This window comes from Solanum stenotomum, chromosome 8 (assembly GCF_019186545.1).
Source record: "Solanum stenotomum isolate F172 chromosome 8, ASM1918654v1, whole genome shotgun sequence".
In the NCBI taxonomy this organism is placed as follows: domain Eukaryota; kingdom Viridiplantae; phylum Streptophyta; class Magnoliopsida; order Solanales; family Solanaceae; genus Solanum; species Solanum stenotomum.
In genome coordinates this window covers 37,458,873-37,472,484 of record NC_064289.1, presented here as the reverse complement: position 1 = coordinate 37,472,484, position 13,612 = coordinate 37,458,873, and the positions used below count along the sequence as shown (strand labels likewise).

Below are 13,612 nucleotides of genomic sequence, written 5' to 3'. Positions count from 1 at the left end.
TCCAAAACTACAAAGAACTTTAAGAAGAATGGATGGAAGAGGCTTAAATCTCAAAGTACACAATGATCCAATTGGAGAGGGCCAAGGGGATAGAGTTGATGTGCAATTTCTCGGAGTGGTGAATGCTTTTAGCCATATTGTAAATGCGGAAAGAGTGCATAACCAGCAGGCAGCGAGAGGTCGTGATAATTACAGGGTTGAATATGATTCAGTGGAGTCAATTGGTGCTATTGTTCCCCCCACTACCTCTGGGACATTCTTTTATGGTGACCAACAGTCTGATGCAAATGCTTATATCGAGAGGGTTATTTGTTGGGTTACTTTTGGAGTATCCATATGCCCATATGACTAAAGCTAAGAGTGTATGTATGAGTAGTGTGCGACTACCAAACTTGGATATGGATGTAATAGGTTTGAGAGTATTCCCACTCTCGTTGACTGGTGATGCGACTGTGTGGCTTTCTTAGTTGCCATATAGTTCAATACACAATTGGGACTAGCTGCATAAGGTATTCATGGAGAGACACTTTCCGGTGTCCAAGAAGTTGAATCTTAAGGATAAACTAAATAACTTTGTAGCATTGCCTGGAGAGTCAATGAGTAGCTCGTGGAACAAATTCACTAGATTCATGAGGAGTGTGCTCAATCACGCATAGATGATGAGTCACTGAAAGAGTATTTCTACAAAGGGTAAGATGACAATAGGTTGGCTGTGCTAGATACTATTGCTGGAGGATCTTATGGAGCGTGCAAAAAACTTAAGAAGATCTCCAAGAATAGCAAAGCATGGAGCACTAGAAAAGCAAATACTGTCAGGATTATATTCACAGTCCAAACCGCACCAAGTCAATACAATGATGATATTCGTGAAGAGATGGCCTAATTAAGAACAGAAGTTGTCTTGGTATTGAAACATATGAGCCGTAGGGCAGAAAAAGTGAATGCTGTGAATTATCAACCTAGATCTCCACCTATCGATGAGTATTATTATGAGGAGGGTGTGAATTTGGTGAAGGATTAGACAGGAGGTGGAGGGGGGTGGGGGTTTCCGGACTAATGCCTAAGTATCCAATTCAAAAAATTGGCGCCAAGGTCAAGGAAACCAAGGTCAAAACAATGACAACTACAACCGTGATGGGAACTATTTCCCTGATGGGGACTTCAATCATGACAACAACTACAACCGGAATAGTTATGAAAATAGGAATGAGAAGAGTGGACCCTATGTTCCACCTGGTAATAGAGATGCCGAATCGAGTATGACTCGCATTGAAGATATGATATAGAAGATGATGAAAATATTTGATGCGATTGTTGACAATGTGAAGGAGATGCATAGTGATTTATCTAGTATCGTTCAAAAGGTTGACGCCCATGTAGTGTCGATTAAGCAACTTAAGCAGCATTTGGGTCAGTTCTCCACAATAATAAATCCAAGTCAGCCAGGAACACTTCCTAGCAACACTGTCCAGAATTTGGAAAAAAAAAAGGTCATTGCATGACAGTCACCACTCGAGAAGGAAAGCAAACTATAGACCCTCCCAATGCAGACTGAAATGGAAAATGCAGAAAAAGTTGAGAATGAAGTTGAGTTAGTTGAGGAGCCGAAAGATGATACTAAAAAGGAATCCAAGGTGACGCAAAAAGTGATCCCCATGACAAGACGTCCACCTCCCTTCTCACAAAGGTTGGTGAAAAAGACTGAAGAGGGTAAATACCGCAGGTGCATAGCTATGTTGAAGCACTTGTTCATAAATGTTCCGTTGATAGAGGCATTTTAATAGAGGGTATGCGAAGTTCATGAAGAATCTGGTGACTGAAAAGAGGGTAGTTAGTTTTAAAATTGAAGACAAGTTGCAGCATTGTAGTGCCATTGATACTAGGTCACTGGTGCTAAAGAAAGAGGATCCTGGAGCTTTCACCATCCAATTTACTATCGGTATACTGCACTTTGCGAAGGCACTGTGTGACTTGGGTGCTAGCATTAACTTGATGCCGTTGTCAATTTATAAGAAGTTGGGGCTAAGGACTCCCAAGCCGACTACAATGCGATTGCTGATTGTGGATAGAATTGTGAAGAGACCTATTGGAGTTCTCTAAGATGTCCCTGTGAAAGTTGAGACATTCTCTTTAGGGTAGACTTTGTGATAATTGATTGTGAGGTCGATTTCGAGGTTCCCATCATCATATAGAGACCAATCCCTGCGACTGGGCGTGCTTTGGTTGATATGGAAAAAGTGCAGATGAAGTTTTGATTGAACAATGAAGAGGTAACTTTTAACATCTATTGCTCTATGAAGCATAGAAGTGATTTTAAGTCAGTATTAGTAGTAAATCAGATTGAGGAGCAAGAACGAGAGGTACCTATTGAAGAAAGGTTAGGTGTTGAGGCACTAGCAGCTGTTATAATGAACTTTGATGGAGATGGTATTGTTGAGTATGATGAAATAGTTGTCGCACTTAATGGAGTAAAGTTTCATCACAAACAAAGGAAGTTTCACTTAGACATGAATAATTGAGACACTCCGAAGTTGGAGCTTAAGGCTCTTTCTTCTCACTTGAGGTATGTATTTTTGGGCCAGAATAGTACTTTTCTGGTGATAGTTGTTGTTGACTTGAGTGAAGGGCAAATACAGGCTTTGATATCGGTATTGAAGCGATTCAAAAGGGCCATAGGATGGACTATTGCGGATATTATTGGTATTCCACCAGGAATTTGTACTCATAAAATTCAACTTATCCTGGACAACAAGCCAAGTATTGAGCACCAACGAAGAATGAATTCCCCGATGGAAGAGGTTTTGAAGAAGGAAATCATCAAATAGTTAGATGCTGGAGTGGTATATCCTATTGCTGATAGTAGTTGGGTTTTCCTAGTTCAATGTGTGCTAAAGAAGAGAGGAATCATTATGGTTCCCAAGGCAAAGAATGAGCTCGTTCCAATGAGGCCGGTGACTGGTTGGAGACTGTGTATGGATTATCGGAAGTTGAAAGTATGGACTAAGAAAGACCACTTCCCAGTGCCATTCATGGATCAAATGCTAGATCATCTTACTGGAAAGAGTTGATATTGTTTTCTAGATGGCTATTAGAGGTACAATCATCTTTTTGTAGCCCTGGAGGACATAGAGAAAACCCCTTTAACCTGCCCTTATGGGACTTTTGTGTTCAAGAGAATGCCGTTTGGTTTATGTAACGCTCTGGCGACCTTCCAGCGTTGCGTGATGTTTATATTTTTTGATATGGTGGAGGACATGATGGAGGTATTTATGGATGACTTCTCTGTAGTTGGTGATTCGTTTGATTATTGTTTAACTCATTTGGCTGAGGTGCTGAAACGGTGTGAAGAGTGCAATCTTGTGCTCAATTGGGTAAAATTTCACTTCATGGTGAAAGAGGGTATAGTTTTGGGCCACCAAATTTCGCAGAAAGGAATTGAAGTTGATCAAGTTAAAGTTGAGGTAATAGAAAAACTGCCACCCCCAATCTCTTTAAAGGGTGTAAGGAGTTTTCTAGGACATGCAGGTTTCTACGGGAGGTTTATAATGGATTTCTCGAAAATTGAACAGCTATTGTGCAAACTACTCGGAAAAGAGTCTAAGATTGAGTTTGATGATGCTTGTCTAATAGCATTTGGGGGAGTTGATAGAGAAGATGATTTCCACACCAATAATTATCTCACTGGATTGAGGACAACCGTTTGAGGTTATGTGTGATGTGAGTGGGGTGGCACTTGGTGTAGTATTACGGCAGAGGTGAGAGAAAATTCTTCATCCTATTTACTATGCGAGCAAAGCTTTGAGTGTTGTAAAAAAACTACATTGTTACTGAACAAGAATTGCTTGTCGTGATTTACGCATTTGAGAAGTTTAGATCCTATTTGCTTGGCACTTAAGTTACTGTGCATATTGATCATTCTGCATTGAGGCGTCTTATCGTTAAGAATGATGCAAAACTAAGACTGATTAGATGTGTATTATTGTTGCAAGAGTTCGACTTTGAGGTGAAAGATCAAAAGGGAACAGAAAATCAAGTTGCCGACAACTTGTCCAAATTAGAAGATGAAGCTATGATCAAGTTAGAAGACGGAGTCGAGATTAATGGTGCATCCCCTGATGAACAGGTATTGGTTGCTTAGTCTGACCTTATTCCTTGGTTCGCTGACTTAGCTAATTATTTGGAAAGTTACTTGGTTCCTTCGGATCTATAATTCCACCAAAGGAGAAAATTCATGTTTGATGTGAAGAAATTCTTTTGGGAAGAGCCTTCCTTGTTCCGTATCTATGCTGATGGGGTTTTTCGTCGTTGTGCATGAGGTTGAGATGATGAGTATACTAGAGGCATGTCATTCATCCCCTATGGGTGGGCACTATAGTGGTATTCAGATTGCTCATAAAATCTTGCAGTGTGGGTACTACTGGCCCACTATCCACCAAGATGCGCATGAATTTGCTAAATCTTGTGATTGTTGTCAAAGAAAAGGAGGAATTTCAAGGAAGCAAAGAACTACCAATGAACCCGATATTAGTAATTGAGTTGTTTTATGTTTGGGGTCTTGATTTCATGGGGCCGTTTGTGAGTTCAAACGGGATGAAATATATTCTTGTAGCAGTTGACTATTTATCTAAATGGGAGGAAGCAATTGCGTTTTCAAACAATGAAGGAAAGAGTGTCACCACATTTTTGAAAAAAATAATATTTTCTCCAGATTTGGTAAACCAAGGGCAATAATCAGCGATGGAGGTTCTCACATTTTCAATAAGTTGTGGTGTTTTTCACAGTGTAGAACTTCCTTATCATCCACAGTCTAGAGGACAAGTTGAAGAGTCGAATAGAGAGATATAACAAATTCTTGCAAAGATTGTGAATGCCAACTAACCAATTGGTCAAGAAGGCTTGATGATGCTGCATCGTCTTATCACACTGCATTCAAAACTCTCATTAGTATGCCCCCCTACAAACTTGTATATGGGAAGTCTTGTCATTTGCCTGTAGAGTTAGAAAGAAAAGCGATGCGGGATCTAATGAAGCTAAATATGGATTGGGGCGCCACCTCTAGTCAAAGATTGAATGAGATGAATGAGATAAATGACTTTCACCTAAAAGCATATGAAAGTTCAGCCTTGTACAAAGAGAAGATGAAGAATTACAAGGATCAAAAGATCGCCAAGCGCGAATTTGTGCCTGGTGATTTGCTACTATTATTAAACTCAAGGTTGTGCTTGTTTCCTGACAAGCTCAAGTCCAAGTGGACCGGGCGATTCAAGGTGACTCAAGTATTTCCACATGGAGCGGTTCAACTCGAGAATATAGAAGGAATGAGGTTCAAGGTGAACGGTCAGCGGATAAAGTGTCACAACCTAGGGGTACCCCCTAGATGTAACAAGGCACATAGAACCCTAGAAGGCACCATGTAAGCCACTTAGCATATCATAACATAAGCATAGAACAATAAAGAGTTAAAACAGATTACAAGTCCAAATTTTTCATAAAGGAAAGCGGAGGTCTAGACTTGTCTCAATTTAGCCATCTATTAAAATAGTCGAAATAAAAAGGACCATAGCCCATTCAACATAGTTCGAAAAGGAAGTACAAGGAAAGAAACTACTAAGTGAAAAACATCCATCCTTGAATCATGAGGACTCACCAACAAGCTAGGATAAATCATCATTTTGAAGATAAGGGAAAAGCATAAGTCATAACCATATTCATTACGTAGATCATCAAAGCATAAGAAAACCATACCATACGTAACCTCAAAGCCTACTTGTGCAATGCACGAATAAGATCCTATAGTGCCACCCATACTAAGTAAAGCTTCTTGGGTAGCTATAGTTCATATTTCATATTACTATCATAGTGGGATAAGACTTAACCGACATAGACCTTGTGAGCTTAACATGGAATCCGGTGTCTACCCTACAACGAAAAGGGGTTGTCCTACTTGCCTAAGGTAGAACCATATTCTTAACTTAGGTGGATCCACTAGGTAAATACCTATGAGGGCTCATAGTTTATGGGATAAGGGGATTGCTACTAGAAACCCGACATCTAATATTGTGAGGTCTTCCATCCCAAAAGATTGCTCCTAGAAACCCAGCCTCTACTATCGTGAGGGCTTCCATCTCATATCACTATCCTTTCAGTGCTAAGCATAAATTCCCACGGAATTCATATTAAGTATTGACTTAAATTCATACTCATAGAAGAATGTCTTGACACTCAATCCAACATAATTCTAGATTCAATAGATGAGAATAGCCTTTCAACCTTAGAATCATCATATTGTGAGAAAACCTTTCACATCATATCAGATTCATATATTGGTATGTATATGAGGATAACCTTTCAACAAAACAACAAATAGATTTTAATCATAATCACTTTACTATCAAAGTGTTCTTAAAGCATATACATAGATCTCATAATCATTGTATAAATTATCATACTTTACCTTCAAGGACCATAAATTATATTCCATTAACACATCTAGAATTTTTACATTAGACATGGATATAATCATAATTCAAGTAATCCAATCACTACATGCATAATCTGATAATATTCTTCTAAATCAACCAACCCACATCAGAAGATCATAATGGGGAAATCAGGGGATTTCATGGGTTCTTGGGGATTTTAACATAAAAACCATAATTAATAATCAATTCAATTATAATATAAAGTAATTCAATCATTAGAAGTTTTTTTGAAAGGAACCCATGACATTAGAATCAAACCCTAACTTTTGGGGATTTATAACTTTGAAATTGAGTTTTGAAGGGACTCCATGGATGAAAGCTATCCATGGATGAAGAACTACCATACCTTAACAATGAAGCCCAATGAATTTTATGAGAAGAACTTCTTTCTTGAGCCCTATCACCAACTTCCATCTTCTTCTTCCTTGGAGTTCTAGAGAGAGAATTTTTGAAGAGGAGATGAACTTTGGAAATTATTTGGGTGTTGTGAAAATATGACTTAATTTAGGTGAATTTTACTTTAAAATGACTTATATAGTGATCCTAAACTCACCCAAAATGACCTCAATTTAATTGGACTTAAATTGGAATTTCACAAAATAACCCTCACTTAAAGTGAGCTGCCAGGGACCACGTAGGGCTCCATAAGCCGTGGTCATGACCATGAGGCGTGGTCCCCTTCGTGGACTTGAGGCAGTGGTTAGGCAGCAAGTGCCTTTTGCCCACAAGCCCAAGGCACCTTCACGAGGGGCTCCACGAGCGGTGGTCCCTCTCGTGGGCCTTGAGGCAGTGGCTTGCCACTTCCTCACCATGCTCACACAACCAAGGCATGACCAAGGCCACTCCCACGAGCCGTCTAAGGCTTCACGAGCCGTGAACTGGCTCGTGTGAAAGAGTCAATTTGGGGCAGCCTTGGGAAGGATACTGCCTCACCTCCATGAGGCGTGGTGGCCACCAGGGGTCGTGAAGACCCTCATGGTCATGGTGGGAAGTTCCTTGGCTAAATTTGGGCAGCCTTGGCCCTTGCCCATTTTCCTTGGCTCTTGCCCCTCTCCCTTGACGTTAACCCTCATGTTTAGCTCTAGTTTGGCCTTCTAGTTTCCGGGGTGTTACAATATCTCCCCCTTGGTAATATTCATCCTCGAATGACGATATAGACACCTTACAAAAGTAAAGACTCAAGACTAGAAGCCTATCTTGCATGCAACATCGAAGTAATGCACACTTCAGAGGAGGAAACATGAACTCCAACTCAAACATAATCAATGCATCACAAGGAAGTAGGAACTACATCTATCAACCCATTATGCATGAAACATTTAAACATTTCTCATATTCATAGGAGGAACTACCTTCTCCAACTAAAAGTATGCTCAACACAATATCGTGGAGACAATATGCAATTACTCTCAAGAGCATGCTAAAGCATGTTTAACAATTCATCTCATGAAGACAATAAGCAAATTCATACTCAGTGCACAACAACATGAAAAACATAAATCATAAAAACTCATTTTCTTACTAAACATACATTTCTCAAGAACATCATAACTTAAGGAAATCATGGAAAAACACATATATCACACATGACTCCCAAAACAAGAAATCTCAGGAGGAGCTATTTACCTTAAGCTTGAATAGGAGTAGAAGGAAAGAGATGAGGATAATGGGACTTCATATAGGCATCTGCCTCCCAAGTAGCACCCTCAAGTAAGTTATTCCTCCATAAAACCTTTACGAAAGCTATTTCCTTGTTTCTCAATATCTTGACTTGCCGGTCTAGGATATCTATAAGAACTTCTTCATATGAGAGACTTTCATCAACTCCCAACCCTTCTAGGGGAATAATTGATGTCAAATTTCCAATATACTTCTTAAGCATAGAAACATGAAATACCGGATGACCCAGGGCCAACTCATTTGGCAAATCCAACTCATAGGAAACCTTCCCAATACGTTTCAAAATTTGGTATAGGCCTACATACAGGGGACTAAGTTTTCCTTTCTTGCCAAATCTCATCACACCCTTCATGGGTGAGATTTTCAAATAGACCCAATCATTAACTTCAAATTCCAGATCCCTTCTGCTCACATCGGCATAAGCCTTTTGTCTACTTTGAGCCCTTCTCAACCTCTCTATAATAAGCCAAACATTCTCAATGGCTTCATAAACTAGCTCGTGACCTATCAAAGCAATTTCGCCCACCTCAAACCAACCAACCGGAGACCTACATCTCCTACCATACAATGCTTCAAAAGGAGTCATACCAATCTTAAATGATAGCTATTATTGTAGGCAAACTCTATTAATGGAAAGTGGTCGTCCCAATTACCCTTGAAGTCTATAACACATGCCCTTAACATATCTTCCACTTTTTGGATGGTACGCTCTGCCTGCCCATCGGTTTGGGCACGAAAAGTCGTGGTAAGCTTAATCTTAGTACCAAGCCCTTTTTGGAATAACTTCCAAAAGTGTGAAGTAAATTGAGTACCCCGATCCCAAATAATAGATAAAGGAACCCCATGCAACTACACTATCTCTCTTATATACAACTTGGCATAGTCTTCCGCCAAAAAAGAAACCTTGACGGGGAAAAAGTGGGCTGATTTTGTCATCCGATCTATAATGACCCAAATAGAGTCATGTTGCCTTTGGTGCGAGGCAAACCCGCAATAAAGTCCATATTTACATCTTCCCACTTCCAAGTGGGAGTACTTATATCTTGGGACAAGCCTCCTGGCCTTTGATGCTCAACCGTAACTTGTTGACAATTAGGGCATTTGGCTACAAATCCCGCAATATCTTTCTTCATACCATTCCACCAAAAGACTTCTCGTAGATCACGATACATCTTAGTGGCTCCCAGATGGATAGAGTACAGAGAACTATGAGCATTATGTAAAATTTGTTCTCTCAAACCATTAACATCCGGACACAAAATCGACGTTAGTACCTAAGCACCCCATCTCCCACTTGGGAGAAAGCCTCAACAGACTTCTTAAGTACCAACTCTTTCAACTCAACCAATAAAGGATCACGTGCTTAGACTTCACATCCATCCCAAAGGACGATTCAGAACTATTATGGACCATGACACCACCTTTGGTGGAATCCACTAGTTGGACACTTAGTCGGGCCAATCTATGCACCTCACGAACCAATTCTTTTGTTTCATCCTCTATATGAGCCACACTACCCATAGACAATCTACTAAGTGCATCCACTACCAGATTAGCTTTGTCGGGGTGGTAAAGGACACTCATGTCATAATCCTTCAAGAGTTCTAACCACCTTCGTTGATGAAGATTCAAGTCCTTTTGACTAAACAAAGATTGAAAACTCTTGTGATCGGTGAAAACATCCACATGGATCCCATACAAATAATGTCTCAATCTTTTTAAGGCAAACACAACCGCTGCTAATTCAAGATCATGGGTCGGATAATTCTTTTCATGAATTTTAAGTTGCCTTGAAGCATAGTCAATCACTTTACTGTTTTGCATGAGGACACATCCCAACCCCACTCTGGAGGTGTTACAATATACCACAAAACATTCCGTACCCTCCGGTAAGGTCAACACTGGAGCGGAAGTAAGTCTATCTTTCAACTCTTTGAAACTTTTCTCACAAGATTCCGACAACAAAAACTTAGCCTTCTTTTGAGTCAAAGCCGTCAACGGAAAAACAATGGAGGAAAATCCCTCCACAAACCTCTTATAGTAACTGGCCAAACCCAAAACGCTTCTAATTTCGGAAGGATTTAGAGGTCTAGGTCAACTCTTGACCACATCCGTCTTCATCGGATCTACCTCAATACCCTCGCTTGACACAATATGACCAAGGAAAGCTACAGACCTTAACCAAAATTCACACTTGCTAAACTTTGCAAAAAGTTGTTGGTCCTTAAGAACTTGCAATACAATTCTCAAATGGTCTACATGTTCATTCTCACTCCTAGAGTACATCAAGATATCATCGACAAACACAATCACAAACATGTGTAGGTATTGGCTAAACACTCTATTCATCAAATCCACAAATGCCACCGGAGCATTAGTCAATACAAATGACATAACCACAAATTCATAGTGATCATACCGAGTTCTAAAGGCCTTCTTTGGTATATCATCACCTCTAACCCTAAATTAGTGATAATTCGAATGAAGATCAATCTTAGAGAATAGCTAGCCCCTTGTAGTTGGTCAAACAAGTCATCTATCCTTGGGAGAGGATACTTATTCTTGATGGTCACTTTATTCAATTGACGATAATCGATGCACATTCTAAGAGACCCATCCTTCTTTCTAATAAACAACACCGGAGCACCCCATGGAGAGATACTCGGTTGGATGAAGCCCTTATTTAATAAATCCTTTAGTTGCTCCTTCAATTCTTTCAACTCATCCGGAGACATTCTATAAGGAGGAATGGAGATAGGCTGCGTATCGAGTAAAATGTCAATACCAAAATTAATTTCCCGCTCGGGAGAAATAATGGGCAAATCATCGGGGAAAACTTCCAAGAACTCATTTACTACCAGAACCGACTCAAGAGAAGGGGTTTCGATTCAACATCCCTCAACCTAACAAGATGGTAAATACACTATTTGGAGATCATCTTCCTAGCTTTAAGACAAGAGACAAATTGACCTCTAGGCATAGAATTTCCCCCCTTCCACTATAAAATAGGCTCATTTAGAAATTGGAATCTAACCACCCTAGTCCTACAATCGATAGAGGCATAACATGCATGCAACCGATCCATACCTAAAATCACATCAAAGTCTAACATATCCAACTCTACCAATTACACTAAAGTAACTCTATGGGATAAGGAAATGGGACATCCCCTATAGACTATTTTAGCCACCATCGAGTCACCAACCGGGGTAGAGACCGAAAAAGGTTCTACTAACACTTCAGGGAGTAGATCAAACTTCATGGCCACAAAAGGTGTAACAAAGGACAAAGTAGCACTGGGATCTAACAAGGCATACAAATAAATAGGAAAGAATTTAACATACTGATCACTACATCCGGGGAGCTCTCTTTGTCACCGCGGGATTGAAGAGCATAAAAGAGATTTTGCTTTGGAGCATTGGAGTTTGAACTGCTAGGAGGAGTTTTATTGCCTTCTCTCCCCTTGGCCATGAGTGTCGAGCAATCTCTCATCTTGTGGCCACTCTTTCAACAACCACAGAAAGCATGCGTGCTAACTAGGCACTTACCATAATGTTTTCTTCCACAATTTGCACAATTAGGCCTATTCACATAAGAACCACCACTATTACCTCTTTGAGGTTTAGGGTTAGACACCCTATCCTTGTTGACCCTTGGGGGAGAACTAGAGGAGCCTTGGTTGGAGAACCTTTGCTTGAACCTTGGTTGACCTTGTACATCAGCCTTAGCATTAGAGAAGTTCCCATCACCGGTCCTAGCTCTTTGCACCTACCTATTCTCTTTCTTGAGTTTCTCTTCCTCTATTTGTTGGGAATACACCATAAGACGTGATATATCCATATCATGATGGAGAATTGCAGAACGACATTCTTTTACTACCAAGAAGGATACACCCGTCAAAAACCTACTCATTTCATTCCTCAAATCCGCCATCATAGTTGGAGCATACTTGGACAATTGAGTGAACTTTAGTACATACTCTTTCACACACATGCTTCCTTGACAAAGGATAATAAACTCTTCCACTATAGCTTCCCTCAATTCTCGAGGAAAGAACCTATCAAGAAACGCCGATTTAAACACTTCCCAATTTATGGGACCCGCTTCTACCGGCCTATTGTTCCTCCATTGATTATATCATACTTGAGTAATAATCTTCAATTGGTAAGCGGCCAACTCCGATTTCTCTACCGAAGTCACCCCTATAATAGCAAGTATTTTATAAACCTCTTTCACAAATTCTTGAGGACCCTCTTCCACTTTGGATCCATGAAATTTGGGAGGGTTCATTCTAGCGAAATCCCTAACCCTTGAAGCAGCTGAATTCACATAAGGAATCATATGAGTCACCACATCTGTATTGGCCTGAGCCGCCAACGCTTGAGCTTGAATCGTTAAATCTTGGGATAACATTTGAAAAGTCGACCTAACCTCCACATCCGACATAGCCAAAGGATTAATCAGAGTTTGAATAGATTGAGGAGCTTCTTCATTCACATTGTCACCCTCCATTCTTCTTGCGCTAGCCCTTCTTGTATTCATATCCTAAAGAGACAAGAGAAGGATTGTGAGAGGGAATTTATAGAGCAAAACACTATGGCAGGACTTAAGAGTAATTAAATACGTGTAGCTTCCTAATCATCTTGTAGCCTCTCATTCATAAATGTGGCATGCTTCACACTCATGAACAAGACTCTAATAGACGTGGCTTATGAGACATCATCCTATAATCATTCTAAACCTTGCGCTTTGATAACCAAGTTTTTCATGACCCAGGGGTACCCCCTAGATGTAACAAGGCACAAAGAACCCCGAAAGGTACCATGTAAGCCACTTAGCATATCATAACATAAGCATAGAACAATAAAGAGTAAAAACGCATTTCAAGTCCAAAATTTTCATAAAGGAAAGCGAAAGTCTAGACTTGTCTCAATTTATCCATCTATTACAATAGTCGAAATAAAAAGGGCCATAGCCAATACAACATAGTCTGAAAAGGAAGTACAAGGAAATAAACTACTAAGTGGAAACATTTGTCCTCGAATCATGAGGACTCACCAACAAGGTAAGAGAAATGATCAAATCCTAGCTTTAGCCACAATGATGACCACCTTGAGAATCGGACCCTACACTTGGAAAAAATATAGGACCATATGGGTTAGTACAAAAATGTACTAAGTATGATAGCCATGCATAAAAATCACGAAAATATGCTAAAAGGGAAATTTTAGTTGAATGCATGCAATTTACTAAGTTAAATCATCATTTTGAAGATAATGGAAAAGCATAACTCATAAGCATATTCATTACATAGATCATCATAGCATAAGAGAACCATAATATAAGTACCCTCAAAGCCTACTTGTGCAATGCATGAATAAGATCCGATAATCCCACCCATACTAAATAAAGTTTCTTGAGTAACTACAGTTCATAATTCATATTCTTTT

At 39.8% G+C, this 13,612-nt stretch overlaps 1 protein-coding gene across 1 annotated transcript; it reads left to right on the top strand.

Annotated features, from left to right (window-relative positions):
* Nucleotides 1-1,556: 1,556 nt before the first annotated feature.
* On the top strand, nt 1,557-2,100 carry LOC125873760 (uncharacterized). Its single transcript, XM_049554621.1, has 2 exons — nt 1,557-1,723; nt 1,785-2,100. The coding sequence occupies exons 1-2, from the start codon at nt 1,557-1,559 to the stop codon at nt 2,098-2,100; spliced, it is 483 nt and encodes a 160-aa protein (XP_049410578.1).
* The last annotated feature ends 11,512 nt before the right edge of the window (nt 2,101-13,612 follow it).